Source organism: Mus caroli, chromosome 11 (genome assembly GCF_900094665.2).
Source record: "Mus caroli chromosome 11, CAROLI_EIJ_v1.1, whole genome shotgun sequence".
Taxonomy (NCBI): Eukaryota; Metazoa; Chordata; class Mammalia; order Rodentia; family Muridae; genus Mus; species Mus caroli.
In genome coordinates, this window is record NC_034580.1 from 44,153,865 (window position 1) to 44,174,023 (window position 20,159).

At 47.8% G+C, this 20,159-nt stretch overlaps 1 protein-coding gene across 15 annotated transcripts; it reads left to right on the forward strand.

Moving 5' to 3' along the window:
- The first annotated feature begins 322 nt into the window (after positions 1-322).
- Mgat1 (mannosyl (alpha-1,3-)-glycoprotein beta-1,2-N-acetylglucosaminyltransferase) lies at positions 323-18,734 on the forward strand. 15 transcript variants are annotated; one of them, XM_029483679.1, is made up of 8 exons: positions 323-405; positions 1,260-1,683; positions 3,467-3,602; positions 7,674-7,776; positions 10,769-10,937; positions 11,232-11,312; positions 11,859-11,989; positions 16,207-18,734. In XM_029483679.1, the coding sequence occupies exon 8, from the start codon at positions 16,330-16,332 to the stop codon at positions 17,671-17,673; it is 1,344 nt and encodes a 447-aa protein (XP_029339539.1). In that variant the 5' UTR covers positions 323-405; positions 1,260-1,683; positions 3,467-3,602; positions 7,674-7,776; positions 10,769-10,937; positions 11,232-11,312; positions 11,859-11,989; positions 16,207-16,329; the 3' UTR covers positions 17,674-18,734. The 15 variants fall into 15 exon arrangements, with proteins under 15 accessions (XP_029339539.1, XP_029339537.1, XP_021032930.1 ...); XM_029483677.1 differs by lacking the exon at positions 3,467-3,602 and having other exon boundaries at positions 7,652-7,776; XM_021177271.2 differs by lacking the exon at positions 3,467-3,602 and having other exon boundaries at positions 7,652-7,776; positions 10,769-10,916.
- The last annotated feature ends 1,425 nt before the right edge of the window (positions 18,735-20,159 follow it).

Consider the following 20,159-nt stretch of genomic DNA (forward strand, 5'->3'; position numbering starts at 1 on the left):
GGCCTCAGCCTCCGCCCCGCCCCCTGGTGGGCTGCTCCCGTCCCGAGCCCCCCCCCCCCCCCCCCCCGCTACATCTTCCCAGAGGCCTTCTGCAACGCCCGCCCTCCACCTCGTGAACACTGCACAACTGGCCCAAGCGTGTAGACACACCTCCCGTGCTCCCGCCGCGGCGTTGGTGATGGAGGGGGGGAAGTGGGGAGCCAGCGGTTGCCCAGGACCTACTTCCGGAGGACAGGCGGAAGTGGCTGCGGTGTCTGGTGGGAGGGGAGAAGGAGCGCGAGGGGGAGGGCCGGGCCGCAGGGGGTCGAGGGGGTGGGGCCTGCGGGCGGCAGGGACCGGGCCCCGGCCTGGATCTGGAGCCGGGAGGGCGGAGGCTCCCAGCCCGGACCGATGGGCGGGGCCCAGGTAAGCAGCCTGTGCAGGGAGGGACTGAGTCCTAGGCGCAGCGGAAGGGAGGGTTCTGAGTACAGGGAGGGTCTCAGTGTCACTGTGCCGTGAGAACGCCGAGCGCCGAGCGCGGGGTTTGGAAGGGAAGGGTGGGAGGAGTTAAGTTCTTGAGGGGTGGGGGGTGTCATGTGTCGGCCACGCCCCTACAGGAAGAGGGGGGTCTATGCGTGTATGTGTGTGTGTGTGTGTGTGTGTGTGTGTGTACGTACTGACAGGGGATGGGGCAACAGGAAGGGCTCCCAAACTGAGAAATTGGGGCTGTTACAAACCGGACACAGGCCTCAAATATTCCAGGAGCGTGCTCTCGGGAGTGGTCCTGTGAAGGAGTTTGAAAGAAATTTGGAATTGCATCCTTGGCATAGTTTTGGAAACAGTGGGGGGAGGTGAGGGTTGCAGGGAATGCCTGTGAAAGGCACCAGAGGCTAGTGCTGGGTAGGATTGACAGGAGGTAGGAGATTAAAACACTGAACTCCCAGAGAAGCTTGAGAGAGAGGATTAGTAAGTGGTGTTTTAGAGAACAGTAGACCCTATTTCTGTATTTTCTAGAAGACAGTCTTCCCATACCGACAGTACTTTTGGTAACATTTCTGCTCTGAGAATAGGCATGTCACAAACACACATAAACACATATGCTCAAAATGATGGGGATACAGTATGTGCATGAAGGATGTACTTTTTATACAAATTGTGTGGTATACTCAAGAGAGTTTGTTGACTGAACACGGTAAAGGAGTGTGGTGAATATGGAAGTCTTAGAAATCCATTGGGGCATGTATTAGATTAGAGTGTCATACTGTTTAAATGTTCCACAGGTTCCCACAGAGATCAGCCTCCCGGGCCATGTTGGTGTTAAAGCCTGTTTCTTCTCCTGAGCCCCGGCAGAACACAAGTGGACCAGAGGATGACTTCTCTTGTCTGAGCAAGAGATGGCCTAATCCCTGCAATCTCTCTACCACTAGCCTCTGAGCTGTAAAAGCCAGCTGGATGAAGGGATGTAACACGCGCCTGGGAGGGACACTGAAGTCAGCAGTGGGGGGGGAGGGGCCCGGACACACCCCTTCCCCCCCAGACTCCTCCCCATCAGGGTCCACGTGGCCATGGACTTTGGATCTGGATAAGTGGAGAGAAGCTGTACTTTGGGGGACCTGATTCTCAGTTTTGGAAATGAAGTGTTAGGTTGGGGGATGGGGCAGGGTTGATGATCTTCAGGGAAGCGACAGAGAGAAGAAAAGAAAGGTAAGGTTTCGGTGACTTTATTACTTACTACCTTGTTGTTGTACAGGGAGCGTGAATGGGAAAGGTCTGGGAATGCAGCCATGTCGGAAGTCACAGCACCCGTGTCCTGATAAGAACCCTTATCCTGATGGTCACCTCGGCTTCACTCCTCTAAGGGGGTAGAGTTGTTTCTTTCCCGTCCCGCACTGACAGTACAGTGAATAGCTGGGAAAGGATTGCGAGTTTAGGTAGGTGAGGTTAGGTCAAGGAGAGCCCGCAAGGAAATCGGGCTTCAGGAGGGCTGTTGGATTAGTTGCCTTTCAAAGCCTTTCTTCCAGTGAGATAATAGGATTTCAAATCAGTCTGGGCTAAGGCTGAAGTGGATTACTCTGGCCGATGCTCTGTTTGGGGAATCTGTTGACAGAGTAAGACTTCAAGGGAGGCGGGGAAGGGAGCTGGAGGGTAGGAAATGGTTAGATAGCTTACTAAACCATCTCTCTGCCTCCTTCCTTCCGCAGTAAGGAAGCTTAGGTCATGAAATCTCCTGGAAAGAACACAAACAGAGCTTGAGTTTGGGGAACAGTAAAATCTGTGGTCGAGCTCAGACTCTCCTGGTCAATGTGCAAGTTGAGATATGATAATTACCTCTGTCCTGTTCTCCTCACACTAGAAGATATTTCAGTCAGGTTGCTACTAGGAACAAACAGAATAATTTTACATTTTGAAAGTACCCTGGGCCTTGCACATATAAAACGGCAACATTGACTCTACTGGATTTCTTGTTTATCGTAACACATGGAAAAGCTCTGAATGGAAGTTCGTTCTTTTATTGAATGAACGTGCTGGCTAGAGCCACAGCAGACATACTGATTGAAGGCCTGCCGGGCAATGGTTTCATCATGTTATATAAAGGTGGACAGTTTTAGGAAAACTTCAGTTGAGGGGTCCTGTCAGCTTTGGGGATAGAAGTTTTAAGAAGAGCTAGAGAGAAGACAGAACTGTATTTCTTGGAGTGGGTGCTGGACCTTTTCTCTCCAGTCATATCCCATCTGTTCTCAGGTGACAACCGCCTCCAAACTGACATCTCTTGGGCTTTCATTTCTCTTTCGGTTGTACATCACCCAGGCAAGTTTGTTCTTAGTTATCTTGGTACCTGCCTGCACCTTGCTTGGATGGTTTTTATTTTTTGGGAAGCTCAGTTTACTTATACCAAGGTGCCTGCTTTTCTTAGTGATGATGTCAACAGCAAAAAGCAAGAGATTCGGTGGATGAATTTGAGACAGCATATGCTGGCCAGGGCTATCGAGACTTATTGAGCCTGTAAGTCAATTACAGAGGGACATCGCAGTCACTGAAGACAACGACTGTTCCTCTTGTCATAGGAGTCCCTGTCTTTCCTCAGTGGCCTGAAGCCTGAGAAGTCTGCCCTGAATAGGTCTTCTGGCTCTGAGCTGTTTATCTTGTCTGAAGCTTGTCTGGACTCCTGAAGAGACCAGACTTCTATGTGTGAATCATAGTTGGATGCGTCACCTTCCCTCCATCCACTCAATAAATGCATGGCTGCCAGTCTTTGCTTATGTATGGGGATCATGATTTCTTATGGCAGTGCCTCCTGAGTGACCTATAGGGCATGATATGTTCTAGAAGACTTCCTCATCCTCCTGAGGAGTCCCTCCTGGCCTGTGAGAACCTAAAGCACCCAGAGTACTAAGGAGGTGTGTTGCACTGATTGATGTCTTTCAAAGTGTCAGGTCTGTTATCTGCTTTCCCTCTTTAAGGAAGAGTGTGGGGATTGTTTTTCTAGTTTGAGGAAGAGCTACGGAGGCCCTGAGCAGGAAGAGCTCACTGAAGGGGTGTGGCATATGCTGATTGTACTTGTGCAGTTGCCTTTAGCATCAGCCTGCCAGAGAGAGAAACTGGGTGCCCTGGCAGCCTCTCTGGTAAGTCGTCTCCTCTTTAACATGAGCTAGATAGAGGCTTTCAGCTGCCAGAACCCAGCTCTCCCATCTCCTGTGACTCTTCGGTCAGACACTTCTTTCCAGCCTTCTCATGGGATCAGCAGATTGCTAGGGTACCACACTCAAGTGTGTCAGGCTGTTTAGCCAGGACTGGTGGTAAATTTAATCACACGTTGTGTAGGAATTTTTAAGTGCATTTATTTAGACCTTTATTCTAAAGGAAGTGCAGGTAGCTAATGAAGGATTTCAGAGGCATTGCTCAGTGTCTACATTGTTAGTAAGCTTGAGTTTCTTTCTCTATCACTATGTGGTTTGGGACAGACATGTTAGGAAGAATGAGAAAGGAAACTTAAACACCAGTTTAACACTTTGGTTTTGTTTCCTCTTGCGGCTTTACGCCAAGGTTTCTTGAGAAATTCAGAGCATAAGTCCTTTCCAAACTGCAAACACTTTCAGGTAGCCAGGCTGGAGTTTGTGAGGATCAATTTCCTGGAAGTTTTTACTTTTTTTTTTTTTTAAAGTTCCTTTTTGGTGGTAGCAGAGTAGGCAGGCAAGCATATTACCTCTTAATTCTCTGTTATCCTGTGACTAGATCTTCCTGTTTTTTCCATTTGCACATAATCTGATCCCAGGCTCATCCCCGGAGTCTAGACACACAGCTCCGATTTCTTACTTTCTTCCCTAGTGTAACCTCTCTAGAGCCCAAGGCCTCAGTACTGATACGTGCTTGTTTCTTAGACCAAATACTATTACCCTTGTTTAAAAATTTACCCAATCCAAATTCTATGTTGTAGCCTATTTTTTTTCCAGAGGCAGGGTAGCCTTTTTGCATTTGGGGATCATTTTGTGAGCCTTGGAATTTAAACAAAGGGCTGAAGAGATGGATGTGGTGGGGAGTTACTGTGTTCTGACCTGCTTCCTGTCTAAGTGCCTTGGCAGGAAAGTCACTCTGACATGGCCTGGGCTGCTCCGTCTTCACCATCTTCAGGACCCACTATGTATGGATTTCATCCAGGATGGTGATTTGCGCTCCTTATATTTTGGTTATCTATGGGCCAGTTTCCCAACTTTTTACACATCCAGGGAACTTGGTCATTTTTTTTTCTCATACTTTGGCACTGAGTGTGAAGGCTGTAAGTCCCTTAATTCCTTTTTATGGGAAGTAGAAAGAGGCCTAAAGTATATAAACATTGACATTCTCTTGGCACATGCATGGGCTTGACTTTCCTGTCACAGTCTGTGGCAGTCAGCTAAACTGGAAATAGTGGGCATACACACACCACACCCACACACAGCCCTCCTCACTCATGCGTCAGCCCTTTCCTCTACGTGAGGGCAGAATTCCAGCTGCTGCTCTGAAGCTTCTCCGCTGCCCCACTGTGTCGTGTCACATGGGCACAAAGCCATCTCAGCAGTCCTTCTCAAGGACTCGGGTACCAGGGTACCAGGGTACCAGGTTTGGAAGCTGAAATGCCTAAATCTAAAATCTGGCTATGACTTCTGACTTAACAGCTTCCCTACACCCAAAGCCTCAGACTTCTCCCTGCTGTGCTCTGCAGAGATGCCGGGAGAGTGTACAGAGAGGCCAAGGAAACAGGCTTGGAAGGAAGGGCAGCTTCCTAGTGTCTCCTGACAATTTTGTTTTACTTCCTCACCTGCCCACAGGGCCCTTAAGGCACTCTCTACTTCCTGCATAATTCCTGGTGTCTTGTACAAACAAGTTAGTGAATAACACTCAGAAAACACATACCACTAAAAGTACTGGTTAACTTGGGGACACTGGAACAGGTAGTGATGAAGTCTGTAGGTAGGAGGGTCTGTCTGAGGTTGAGTATATCTAGTAATCAACTGGCAAAGCCTCTGAAAAGTCACTTGCTGAGCAGCCTGTGGTTTTCTGCTCCCCTCATGGGTGAAAGATCCAAGGGTGGTGGGAGCCAAGGCTTATGCAGAGGGCCAGGCACAGCAGGATGTGGGAGCCAGTGGGGGCTGTGGTACCATGGTGAGTGGACAGTAGGAATTCCCAGACATCTCTGATTCCAGAATGGTCCAGTCAGTGAGATGTGGCTTACTGGGGGTTGCTAATAATGCAGGGCTCTGATCTCAGAAATAGTTTGTGCTCTGGGGCCACTGCTGACATCTAAATCAGACCCTGAAACTCCTGGTTGTCATCTTTCCTCCCCCTCTCAGGCTGCTTGAGGCTCCGATTGAGGTATTCCTTACCAAGTACTCTATTCAGCTGGGTCCTGATGAGTCTTCCCTGCCGCTCCCAGGCCCCTCCATGTTTCTTTTGCTTTAAAATACCAGGGAATACAGATCCAGGGGTTTCCGTCCCCCTCCCATTCATTTTTAGGGTTACTCTGAAAGCCTGTGATTGATTCTTTCCTCCTTAGGACTTAGGTTCAGTGTACAGGCCTAACTTTGGTTTCCCCCCACCCATAAAGGGGCACACACACACACACACACACAAGAAAGAACTGAACCGGCGGGCTGGCTCTTACCCACCTTGGGCAGCAGGTGTTTCCTCCCTAGCTTCCCTTTTGAAACCGAATACTTGTTGCTTGCGCACCCTCACCCCTCTCTTGCTGTTTTTTTCAACTAATAGTCAGCAACTTGCCTCGCATATGGGAATGGTTCCCAGGTTCTTAGTATTGAGGTTGGTGAACGCTCTTCTTGCTGAGGAAACGCTTCTAACGCCACCAAGTGCTGCACCCCTCAAAGTCGGTGAATCTCTGGATTCACTGGGCTGGACAAGGGACACTCTTGGGAAAAGTCTGTACTGGACAAGGCTCAGGGTGTGAGTGGGGTTGGCATCTACACAGGAGCTGCGACTGAGAGGGAAAAGGCCTCAAACAAACATCTCTGCTACCACTGCCTTTCGAAGTTGGGGGACTTGGGAAGACCCGTTGTTTAGATCTTGACCGGTGATCAGGAAGTGAGCAGTAGAGGAAGGCCCTGGAAGGAGGGGCCAGCGCGGACTCGCCCGTGGCAGGGCGGGGACCAACAGAGGGGCCTAGGGGCTGGGGAGCGCCGCCCCGCCCTCCCGGGGAAGGACCACATTGCCGGCTAGCAGGAAGGCCAACCAGACCGGACGAGGCCGCTCCAGCGCTGGGTGTTGCCAGTCGGGGCGAGCCTGGTTCCAGGCGGGGTGAGTTGAGAGGATCCGGTGAGCTGGGCCGGGGGACGCCAGCGTCCTCAGTCCTGGGGCTTGTCCCAGGAGGGCAAGAACCCCGGAGGAGGGAGGCCGCGCAGCCAGGGGAGTCAGGTCTGAGTCCCGAGTGTGCTCCAAAGCCAGGGCGGTGAGAGTGGCGGGCCCGCCCGGGGCCGCGCAGCGCGCAGTCTCCCCCACGCGGGGAAGTGGGAACTTAACGCACAGCTACAGGATTCCTGGCCTTCAGCTGCTGGAGGGAGGGTGGCTTCTCCAGGAGGGGCTGTTGTGAAACTCAGGCAGGAGGGCACCTTGGGTGCGGGGCAGGGCAGGGGAGAGATGGGATCGCCCTGAAGAAGTGGGGGACTGGAGTGGAAAGTGGACTTTATGCAAGCCTCACCCCAGCGTCCAGGCTTCATAAGTTACTAGGGCTGGCTTTTGCTCAGCCACAAGGAAAATTTGACTCAATGTTGAAATATGTGATTTGGCAAGAAAACTTTTTTTCCTAGCCTCATTTCTAGTATGTTTGGAACAGGGGGCTCCCAAGAGGTGCAGAGCCCCCCATTGTTCAAAATGTGGTTCAGAGGGACTGTGGCCCACCCATTCGATGTCTCCATGGAAGAGTGGCCTTCTGGTGAAGCTTCATTTTCTTTAACCTTGGCTACTGTAAGGCTCTCGTGCTTGAATATTGCTGGCCAGCTTTATTGCCTGTCATTTTTAATACTATTTAGACTAGAGCGTCCTTGATTCTGGGGTCTTCCCGTTTCTAGTCCTAGTCTTTGACTTTTTAGTATGGAGATCACCAGTGATGGCAACATTACATCCCCGCTTCTGTTTCTCAGAAGGCTGTATTACAGTGTGTTCAAACTCCATGTCATTGCAACAGGTTAAACTCACTTTCTGCTTAGGATGTCAAGGTATTGCCATTCTAATCCAGACATCAAGGACGGTGGAGAAGACGAAAGTCAGTTGTCTGTTTACAGAAGAGGAACTGAGGCAGAGGTTCTTCAGGTAACGGCTTCAGGGCTCTCTGTCTGGTGCCAGGCTATAGCAGCATTGTGTTTCCCTTTGACCTATTCCCAGGTGAATAGCCTGTATCCCTCCTAGGTCTTACCCTCTATACTCTTGAATTATTTAGCATGTCTACTCAGACTTCTTTTCAGTTCTTCTTTCCCTCTGAAATTATGGAGCCTGGTACATCATACAGAGTCTAACAAGAAAGTAATTCACTTAGAGAGCTGTTATCTGTGATGGACACTGTGTGCTCTGTACTTGTTTAAGCTGTGCTTGCTATCATACTGGCAAAGCAGAAACAGGAGGGACAGTTCATCAACGGTTCTTCCATCTCGAGACTTAGTTGTAAGGCTAGAGTAATGATTGCTCTACTGCTCCTAGTTGGAAGTTGACTGTTTGCTGTTTACTCGTTGCCTAAGAAACAGCCTCTGACAGAGAGGGGCAAGCATGGAATCCAGAGTGTTAGAAGCTAGATGTGCTAGTGCACACTTATAATATCAGAACTCTGCAGGCTGAGGCAGGAGGATCATCAGGTGTAGTAGGCAAGCTTGCACTATGTGCACCGTCTTAGAAAGGAGCCTGCTCTTATGCGCTCCTTCAGATTAGAATGTGAGAAGGCCCCAGAGGGACTGGCAGGACTTGCCCAGAGCCACCTGGCAGCTAGCTGAACCTTCAGGCCGAGACTCAGGTCTCACCCCACCATGGTGCAAATGTTGTTGTGCGTGGTGGTGTGGGTTCACCTGCTAATTTCCTCAAAGGAGTCCTAAAAACACGGGAAACATGAAAGCAAGTTTTAAACTGAGTGTGTATATTACAGGTAAATCTCATAACTGATATATTAAAAACTCAGGTCAGGGTTGATGGATATTTTATTTTGTTATTTGTTTGCTTGCTCTTGTTGTTTGTTTTGTTTTGGGTATGTATGTATGTATGTATGTATTTGAGACAGGGTTTTTCTATGTAACCTTGGCTGTCCTGGAGTTTGCTCTGTAGACCAGGCTGGTCTTGAACTCAACAGAGATCTGCCTGCCTCTGTCTCTGGAGTACCATGATCAAACGCATGTACCACCATGCCCAGCCTAGGATATTCTATTTTTGTTTTTGTTTTTGTTTTTTTGTGACAGGGTTTTTCTGTATAGCCCTGGCTGTCCAGAACTCACTTTGTAGATCAGGCTGGCCTCGAACTCAGAAAGGATATTCTATCGTTAAAAGGAAAATATGGCAAAAGAGTTTTCGAGTGGCCTTGTTCATAAGTGCTGTTGCAGTTTAACTTTGTCCTCTTCTCACACACTGGTAGGGTTTGCCATTTTCATTTCTCTTTTTAAAAAAATATTTGTGCATATACATGTTTTGCCTGCATGTATGTTTGTGCAGCACTTGCATGCCTGTTGTTTTCAAAGGCCTAAAGAGGCCCTTTGAATTGGAGTTACTGAGAGTTCTGAGCTGCCATCTAGGTCTGGAAGTAGAACCTGGGTCCTATAGAAGAGCAGCGAGTGCTTTTAACAGCTGAGCCGGCTCTCCACCTCATTGCTCTCTCTTAGGAATGGTAGGAACTGGCAGTCTCCTTAGGAACTGAATAAAGCAAAAGTGAGCCAAGGCTGCCTAAAGAAAAGGCTTCAACTGGCCATGCTGTTGACGTCTTGGAGCACTTCCTTCTCTTTGGAACCCAGCCACTGAGTTCACTGGAAGCCTGGGCCACATGAAGGAGCACATGATGGTGACTCCAGCCAGTGTCCCAGTCAACATCAACATTAGATTACACATGTGTTATGGACCATGCATCTACTGGAGGCTAGCCTTAGGTTATGAGTCTTCCAACCCGAGGTCCCAATGTAAAACAGACAGGCCCTTCCCTCTATGCCCCACTTTCTAAATTCTTCAGCTATTGATATTGGATGAGGAAATAGGTGATTGTTACAGTTTGAAGCCAATTTTGAAGCAATTTGTTATTTGCCCCCCAATAAAAATACTGGTAAGAAATGTAAGTACAGTAGTCTTCAAGACTGGGGCTAGGGACCTGAAGGGAGCAGGTCCAGAGAGCTCTCACCCTGCTTCTCAGGAATTCTGGTCCATTTTCTCATGATTTCAAGGACTGAATGACTGCTGTAATGAGTTATCCCAAACTTCCAAACTTCGTGGGCTTTCATGTCGCAGTCCAATGGGGCTGGTTCCCTTTCATACCTTGTGGTTGATTCTGGTGGGCAGTCAGCTGGAATACCCTCAATGTCCTACCTTGATCTGTAGCCTGGATTTGGCTCAACCTTCCCGAGTGTCTCCTGCCTCTGCATCCCGAGTGCTGAGATTCCAGGTGTGCTCCATCACACTCAGCTGTCTTGTCTTTTAGGGATGACTTATAGGAGTCACAGGGTCTCAGAATCAGAACGAGGGACTGTGGCGCTCCCTCCTCCCTTCTGCGGCTATTGTATTGGATCCATGTCGTTTGTGGTTGGAAATGAGATTGCATCGGGATTAAAGTCTGCTGTTGTGAAGCCCATTTCTGTGAAACTAAGAAGTTTTCATCTTTTTCCTGTGGGCAGTGGCAGCTTCTGAAGGCTTTTAATATTAATGTGTTCAAGATTCTGTTGCTACCAGAAGGTATTTAGAGAGAAGCCACAGGTAGACTAGGTTAGCTGGGGAGCTAACATCAGAGGTTCCAGCTTAAAACAATATTCATAATAAACAATCCAGGTGAGAGTGTGTGAACTGAGGACTGGCAGTGGACGGTAACTTTCAACCCTGGCATAACTCTGAGGCTTCTAGGGCTGCTCACATTTCTAGAGTTAGAAGGGGTTTGTGAGGCCCAACCCCTGACAGGAGCTGTGGACAGCTGCTGGCTTCAGTGGGAGAAAAGCATGAGGTTTTTTTTTTTTTTTTTTTTTTTTTTTTAAGTGATTGCAAAAAAGAGTCAGATTTGTGAAATGTTTTTGCATGCATATTCTTGTTTTTTTTTTTTCTTCTTTTTTTTTTTTTTTTTTTTTTTTTTTTTAAGGTGTGGCTCCCACAGCACAGGAAGACCTCCAGAGCCAGCCAGCCTGGGCCCACAGGGCTCACGGAGACTGAAGCACCAACTGAAGAGCATGCAGGAACTGGACCTAGGCTCCTGCACATATGTAGCAGATGTACAGTGTGGTCTTCATGTGGGTCCCATAACAATTGAAGTGGGTACTTCTCTGACTCAGAGTCTCTTGCCTGCCTTTGGATCCCTTTCCCTAGCTGCCTTGTCTGTCCTCAGGGGAAGAGGATGCACTTAGTACTGATGCAATTTGGATGTGCCAGGGCGGGTTGGTTCCCCGGGGACGGGGAGGGGTGCCCCTTCTCTGAGGAGAAGAGGAGGAGGGACTAGAGGAAGTGGGTGGTAGGGTGGAAATGGGAGGAGAGGAGAGAGGGGAGCTGTGATAGTGATCTAAAGTGAATGAATAAATTAATGAAAAAGGAAATGTTGCTCCTGGTAGGTCCACCATGGTCCAGGGAATGGCTCCACACTCATGAGTATATGGGCAGCACAAATTGGAGTGGAAACAGGGAAGTTGTCGGTGGGTTTGGTCTCCCTCTCTGTCTCTGCCTCTCTCTATATCTCTCTGTGTGTGAATGTGAAAACTTCGAAAACTTTTTTGGGTGCGTTTTGGATTGGAAATGGCAGTGGAGGGATTGTGCACGAATGTGGCATCCACACTGAAGACGCTGTGTAGGCTGCAGGTGCATCTGTGTAGGCTGCGGGTGCATCATCTAAATGTTGAAGTTTGTGGCTTGGCAGTGTGTGGCGCTGGTCCCACCTTGTGTTGTCTTTTGCTGGTTCCACTGGTGTGGATGGTAATGGGGAGGTGCACGCTTATGATCTGAAGGCATCAAGAAAGAATATCTTGGCATTTATTTTGTTCTATAGCTGGTACTGTTGTAAATATGCTATGGAATATCTCATCCAATCCTTAAAGCAACTTGCTGAAGTATTCAGTTCTGCTTTCCATCTTAGAAGTGAGAAAACTGAGTCTTACAGATACAGAAAAACACAGGCTGATGGCAAGCCTTGTTGCTTCTTGGGTATCTGGCTTTGATGATGATGATTATTATTATTATTTTAGAATCTGTACCAAAGTGCATATGGTACCAGAGGGGACTGAGCAGTGCTCCCTGGAGGAACTTCCACCCCTTCAGCCAAGGATCATACCTCTAGACACGGCATCTGCTGTAGAGAGCATCATTCACAGTCAGTGTAAGTTCATACACTACTAACATCCAGACATGGATGAGCGTCCTGCGCTGAAGAATATGTAGGAACATGACACAGGGAATCTTGATGAGTCTGCCTGGAGAGGCAGCTAGGGCTTCAGCAGGGGAATTGTGCATTCTTGTGGCAAAAGAATCAAGTATTGTTGGAGGGTTCATAGAGAAGGGCTGAGGAGGAGGGTAGGAAGAGACCAAGAGCTGAAGAGAGAGGTTTTTCTATGAGCCATCCAGCCACTCTAAATGGTTGTAGACTTGCTAAAAGTCCTGCTGACAGGCAATCCAGGCTTGCTTTGATCTGCACTCTAGTGATTGCATTGCACCTAGTTCAACATCTAGAGAAAACAAGTCATTTGAAAGTAAAATCACTTGAAGGGTATGTAGGGATTTCTTGAGGATTTGCCGCCATTCTGAGAACTTGCAGATAGAACTGAAGTGACAAATCAAGGACACTGTCCTATCCCAGTCATTTAAGGTGATTCCTTTCGCTGTTTGTTTCCCATCCTTTTGTTTTAAAGACTTTCCCCTACTTGGTCACCTATTTAGAAAGCAGGAAGTCAGGGGAATATCCTGAAATCCTGGCCATTGGAATTCTTGCAAAGTTTCAACATTGATCATATTCTGAAGGGGACTGAAGGAGACCTGGCAACTGGTGCATCTCTCATCTCCCAAGAAAGTAGTGTAATGACACAGCTGAGAGGAAACGGCTCAAGGTTTCTGCTGCATGGCATTCTGGATTGTGGGGGTGCTTGGTTTTAGGAGGAAATCTAATGGTCAGGAGCTTGGAAAGACAGGACCCAGATCAGAGGGCTGCAGAGCTGGGATTTAAAGTTTTAGATAGGATAGAGAATGGGGTAAGTACAGAGCAAGGCTTATTCTTGTGTCCTGGCCCTTCCAAGAGCCTGGCAGGAGCAGGCATATGATTGAGGGGTTCCAGGTAAACCTGCTCATCTCTGCTTCCCTTACTGCATGTCCCCACCTGGGACAATACTAATGGATGAAGTCACTCGGAAATGGACTCCATGTTGCCTTATTTTATTGCTTAAGAAACTTTATTTGGAAAAAAAAAAGTTTAAGGAATAAAAATGGCCCTTCAGAGTGACATACAGATATTATTCATTGTTATTAATGTCTTACTCCATTCAGTCTGTGTAGCTATGGTAATTTCTGTTCTGAACTACTTGAGGGCATCTTTCATAGACCTTTGCCCCAAAGATTTCATTGTGTATTTATTCCCTGAGAATTGCGATGTCCCCTCTTACATACCTCCGTGGCTGTCAGCCACTACACATACTTTAACCTACTGTCTGCATCCAGTTTTACTTAATGATTATATTAAAGATAAAGTGTCTTACATTTTTTTAGATTTATTCTTTTCTATGTTATGTGTATGAGTGTTTTGCCTACTTGTATGTATGCATTCTTGATGCCTTCAAAGGTCAGAAGGAGACAAATCCCCTGGAACTGAGCTGTATGTAGATGGTTATGAGCTGCTGTGTGAGCTCTGGGACCTGAACTCTGGTCTTCTTCAAGAGCAACAGTGCTCTTAACCACTGAGTCATCTCTCCAGTCCCTTAGTGTCTTTTCTATAAGAAGAGGGTTAGTGGAGTGTAATTGACACTTGCATTTAAGAGGTACAGTTTGTTTTGAGGTGTGTGTATGTATATATATATATATATATATATATATTTATATATATATACACACATATATATATATACACATATCCATTAAACTATCACTGTAATAAAGACAATAAATATATATAAATAAATAAATGTTTTGATATATATATATATATATATATATATCCATTAAATTATCACTGTAATAAAGACAATAAATATACCCACTCACTCTAAAGTTCAACTGATTTCCTCCAGCCCCAGATTGAGAACTTAGGTTCCTCAGCAGTCACTAAGAGACTAAGTCAGGTGAGTAACATTATCTCAAGATAGTTTTAATTTGCATTTTGCTTATGCTTGAAGTTGAACAGTTTTTGATATGGTTAAGGACTGTAGGTATGTATTTCTTACAAGTTACCATTATTGGCTCATTTTCTATATATATTATTTTTAAACTTCTTTTTCCTCTGTTATTTGAACTTTCCCTCTAGTGTGGTGTTGTGTATCTGTGGCTGATGCTACAGAAGCACCCAGTTGGCTCTTTGGCTTCCTTGTGCAATTTCTATCTACATAGCAATCTTTCAAGTAAGAAGGATACCAGCATTCTTTTGTTACACCAAGATTTTGAGTCATAATTAGATAGCCTTTCTGTGCAACTAGATTTCCTCCCATCCTTTACATTTGTTTCTTTGTTTTGTTTTATTTTGTTTTTAATGTTTTAAAATTGTGGTGCACTTGGTAATTATTCTTGAATATTGATACAATTTTACATTTCCCCAAATGCCTGTATATTCCATCCCTGTTCTAGTCCATTGGTTAGCCTGCTTATTCATAACTGTCTAATTGCCGGCCTTTAGTGGATACTGCTTTGATAGCTCATTAAGCAGGTCCCTCCTTACCACTCATTGTTAGTGTTTACCTGGTGTTCCGATGTGTTTGCTGCTTCTTGAGAGCTCTACTGACTTTTTTGTAGCTCCATAAACAGCTTTTTTGCTTTTTGTTTGTTTGTTTGTTTTGGGGTTTTGGTTTTTTTTTTTTTTCAAGACAGGATTTCCCTGTCTGCATAGCCCTGGCTGTATTGAAACTCACTCTGTAGACAAGGCTGACCTTGAACTCACAGAGATCTGCCTGCCTCTGCAAAAGCATTTTCATTGAGGTGTTTGATGGTTCCAGTATGGTTTAATGAAGGAGAGAGAGATGTTGAAGTGTTTTTCAGAAATTGTAATTTTGTTTCATACAAGTTTTTGAATGCTTAAGTTTATTTTTAAATATTTTGTTTTCATGGATTTTTCCATAGACTTTTTTTTTAATGTCCATTACTTCTTCTAGTTATTATTGTGGATATGAGAATATTTGTATGTTAGTTGTTTTTACCATTGATTGCAGTATAACTGTTTCTAGAAACCCTCACATATCAGCAAACAGTTCTACTTCGGCCTTCAGTTGTTTCATTTAGTCTATTTGTATTGGCTAATTAATAGCCATTGAGGTTGTGGGCATCATGGCTTTTAAAGTTAATATATTACTATCACACAGATGCATCTATCTTGCTTTGGTTGTACCCACCCTCTCTATTCCCCCTTCTCATTCCTTCTGGACTGCCGGCTCCTTTCCCTTTCCTAATAATATACATCTTTTCTACTACCCTCCTTCTTTTATTTTTCAGGACACAGTTTCTCTGTGTAGCCCTGGCTGTTCTAGAACTTGCTCTGTAGACCAGGCTGGCCTTAGACTCAGAGACCTGCTTACTGCTGCCGCCACCTCCTCTTCCTTCTCTTCCTCTTCCTCCTCCTCCTCCCCCCAAGTACTGGAATTAAAGGGGTTCATCACCACACCTTGCCTCTCCTCTACTTTGAAGTTGTTATTTGTTACCACAATGAGAGAAAATGTACATATTTGGCTTTTGATTAACACAGTTCTTTTGACAGGATTATGCTCTTTCTGGCTGATACTGCTCCATTGTGTATCTAAACCACATTTGTGTATCTGTTACTCTGTCACCGACACCAGGGCTGATTACATAACTTGGATATTGTGAGAAGTGCCTCTATAAACATGAGTGGTGTAGGCCGCCTGGCCTTGCTTCTGACATCATTGTATCAAACAAAGTGACCTGGACACAGAGACAAGTGTTGGCTTGCATTGTATTCCTCACTAAGTCAGTTAGAACATTTGATTTTTAAAAAAAAATCAGTAATTTTAGTGCAGTTTGACATGAGGAATGGGGGTTAAATGGTCTTACCTCTCACTCCTTCTGATCTGACCTAGACTGGATGAAAGGCAGGAGATGAAGTCTGTGTGGTAGGGTACCAGGAGTTGGAGTCTTTCCAATTTGTTTTATTATTTTTCAGCTCTCTTCCACAAGCACCATTCTCTGCCTCCTTGTCCAAGTCACATTGCTTTCCTGAGGACTCATTAGCTCGTTTTAAAGTGGTAGAGGGAACATGTCAGCTTAATCCTGCAGTCAGCCACCCTCTCTCCTCCTTCCTCAGTCTCTCACCTGTGCCCAGCCTCTCCCCACTGCTGTGTGGAATTATACAAACTTGAGGTAACAATTGGTTTTCTCTCTCCCCCTCTTTAGGTACATGGCTTCTTCCTACTCTCAGCCTAGAAGAATAAACCCTTAGACTGTGGGGACCTGAGCCAGGCAAGCCAAAGGCAGCCTTGAGCCCTCCCTCCCCTGCCCTCCCCTGCGGGGGCCAGGATGCTGAAGAAGCAGACTGCAGGGCTTGTGCTTTGGGGTGCTATCATCTTTGTGGGCTGGAATGCCCTGCTGCTTCTCTTCTTCTGGACACGCCCAGCACCTGGCAGGCTGCCCTCAGACAGTGCCCTTGGTGATGACCCTGCCAGCCTCACCCGTGAGGTCATCCACCTGGCCGAGGACGCTGAGGCGGAGTTGGAGCGGCAGCGGGGACTGTTGCAGCAAATCAAGGAGCATTATGCTTTGTGGAGGCAGAGGTGGAGAGTTCCCACTGTGGCCCCTCCAGCCTGGCCCCGTGTGCCTGTGACCCCCTCACCAGCGCAGATCCCCATCCTGGTCATTGCCTGTGACCGCAGCACTGTCCGGCGCTGCTTGGATAAGTTGTTACACTATCGGCCCTCAGCTGAGCGTTTCCCCATTATTGTCAGTCAGGACTGTGGGCATGAAGAGACAGCACAGGTCATTGCTTCCTATGGCACTGCAGTCACACACATCCGGCAGCCGGACCTGAGTAACATTGCCGTGCAGCCAGACCACCGCAAGTTCCAGGGTTACTACAAGATTGCCAGGCACTACCGCTGGGCACTAGGCCAGATCTTCAACAAGTTCAAGTTCCCGGCTGCTGTGGTAGTGGAGGATGATCTGGAGGTGGCACCAGACTTCTTTGAGTACTTCCAGGCCACCTACCCACTGCTGAGAACAGACCCCTCCCTTTGGTGTGTGTCTGCTTGGAATGACAATGGCAAGGAGCAGATGGTAGACTCAAGCAAACCTGAGCTGCTCTATCGAACAGACTTTTTTCCTGGCCTTGGATGGCTGCTGTTGGCTGATCTGTGGGCAGAGCTGGAGCCCAAGTGGCCCAAGGCCTTCTGGGACGACTGGATGCGCAGACCTGAGCAGCGGAAAGGACGGGCTTGTATTCGCCCAGAAATTTCAAGAACTATGACCTTTGGTCGCAAGGGTGTGAGCCATGGGCAGTTCTTTGACCAGCATCTTAAGTTCATCAAGCTGAACCAGCAGTTCGTCCCCTTCACCCAGTTGGACCTGTCGTACCTGCAGCAGGAGGCCTATGACCGGGACTTCCTCGCCCAGGTCTATGGTGCCCCCCAGCTACAGGTGGAGAAAGTGAGGACCAATGATCGGAAGGAACTGGGGGAGGTGCGGGTACAGTACACTAGCAGAGACAGCTTCAAGGCCTTTGCTAAGGCCCTGGGTGTCATGGATGACCTCAAGTCTGGTGTCCCCAGGGCTGGCTACCGTGGCATTGTCACTTTCCAGTTCCGGGGCCGGCGTGTGCACCTGGCACCCCCACAGACATGGACTGGCTATGATCCTAGCTGGAATTAGCAGCACCTGCTTTTCCCTCCTGGGTCTCTTTGCCGAGTGCTGAGCCGAGGCAGGCCTGCAGGTCCTGGGCTACACCATCCTGCCAGTGTCTCCCTCTCAGTGTCTCCCTCTTGGATCTGTAGATCTTCCCTTTGTGTCCTGGCCAGCCCCCAAGTGGCATTCTAGTGCACAAATCATAGGATGAGGGTTATACTCCTGTTGTCAAGGGAGTATTGTGTGGTATATTTAGGGCATATTGAACAAGAAACCACTGTGTGGTATGGGGAGGGTTGGGCCTGTTGGGGCCAGGTTTGTAGTGTCTCCAAGGGCATCTGCAGAGAGCCTGGCAGCTCCAGCTCTCCTCAGCAGGCCTCTCTCCACCCTGATCTGGCCCCTGTCAGCCCATGAGCCCTCTTTATGTACCCATCCTCCCTTTCTGCACCTTCCCTCAGGGTGGGGCTGGATTATGGAGGAAGGAATGGATCTGTGGTCAGATGAGACTAACCAGAGGGACTCACTGTCAGAGTTAGCGTGGATTGCTGTTGCCGGGGCACTGCCTCCTGACTTCTCTCCCTGCTGACGTGGCTCTTGTCCTGGAGCAGAGCAGTGCGTTGTAGGGAGATGGAAAGTAGGAACGAAAGCAAGACTGGCTCCCGTGGTGGAGCCAGTTGTCAGGAACGGTGGCAGGCAGAAAGTCTATGCGTGGGCACCCTGTCTTCTTGCCTGTGGCCCCCCTCCTTTCTGAAAGTTAGTTCTCTCTGCATTCTTTAGGAGGATTCAGGGGCAGCCTAGTGGAAGACAGTGGACTCCATGCCTCTTTCCCCTGGGGTTTGCTTCAGGGGCTCCTCCCCGAGGGCTTGCTCCTGGTGGCCCCAGCTGAGATCAGGACATCTGTGGCCCTGAGCCGGCTCTGGTCCTTGACCTTTCCCAGCCTTCCCACATCTTCCCAGGCCAAGATGCAGGGGGCAGGCTGGAGAGAAATTTGTGTGTCCTTGTTTGTTGCCTGATCTTAGTTTCATGGAAGAAAATGGAATCTACAGAATTATTTTCAAAAATAAAGTAAAGGCTGAATTGCTGAAAAATAAGTGTGTGTGTGTCCTAGGGAAGGAGGTGAAGGGGTGGGGGAGGGGTTGGCAAAGGGAGAGAGGAAAGTCTACAGGAAAGAAAGCAAGTGGACACCTCAAGGAAAGAGAATGACAAGAAAAATAGGGTTGTGGGGAGTTTGGGGGACAGGGACAGTTGAGGATGGGACCAGGTGAGGTAGCAAGGCCAGCTTGTGAGGAGGGCCCTAGGTTGCGGGCCTGCTGGTAATCTCAAGCTAACCACAGGCTCCTCAGTTGGCAAGTAAGTCTGGGAGTGGTCTGCAAAACAGAAATAGCAAAACCCTGGCATCTGAACACTCCACGTTGTGCCACATACCCTTTGCTGGCTCAGGCAGTGTCTGTTGGGCAACTCCACAAGCTGCCAGTGAGCCCAGGGTTTGCAGTGCGTATGCAGCAGGCTATGCAGTGGCACCTAAGGCTCCTGGTCAGGATAATGACAACCAGAGTATGTCTGTCCCACCCTCAGAGTTGATTCAAACTTTACACATATCAAAGGCAGCACTCTGTGCGTGTACATGTGCGTGTGCGTGTATGTGTGTGTGTAGGTACAAATGTATGCCTTTTTATGGGAGCCCTATTCCTCAGAATACTGTCCATGTTATTTATTGAGACAGGGCTTCCCACTGGCAGAGAACTTATCCATTATACTAGGCTGCCTGGCCAGTGACCCACGCCAGGGGTCCACTAGTCTCCATCGTCCCGGTGCTGCCACACTGGCATTTGTACATAGAGAGGTTCTGGGGGCTGAACTCAGGTTCTTTTGCTTGCATCGCAAGAACTCTGTTACCTGGGTTACCTCCCCAGGTCAATTTTTTTTTTTTCTTTAACAAATTGATACTTGAAAACTGAGGCACCGACTTATGACAGGATCTAATTTGGGTCTTGCCACTGGTGGTAGAAATCACTGGGTAAGCTCTATCCAGAAGGGAAGAAGAGGGAACTAACGGCCTTGTTTGGGGGCTTAGGGCTGCAGACCATAGAGTGGAATTCATTTCACACATCTCACCCCTTTACTTGGTGGCCTTGGTTGTGTCCCCCCCCCCCACTTGTTGCTCTGAGGTGGATTAACATTGATTTTGATTTTAAAGGGAGGTGGTTCATTGTAGCTACAGACACAGGGATTGGAGAGAAGACACAACATTCCTGACCGTGGAGTGGGGAGTAGTTTGTCCGGACTTCATGGTCTCAGCGCTTAATGTATTTAACAGTCACTGGCCACGTGCTTTGTTCTGAGCACTGCCAGGTCTGCGTTACTGCAGTCTCACCAAAGGAGAGGCAAGTATAACAGAGGTGAACTCGATCAGGCCCATAGGGATGGCTTGGGCAGACCTAGGATTTGGACAGAATGCATGCTGTAAACAACTGAGATACTGGTTATATAAAGGACAGGCACTAGTCTATCCT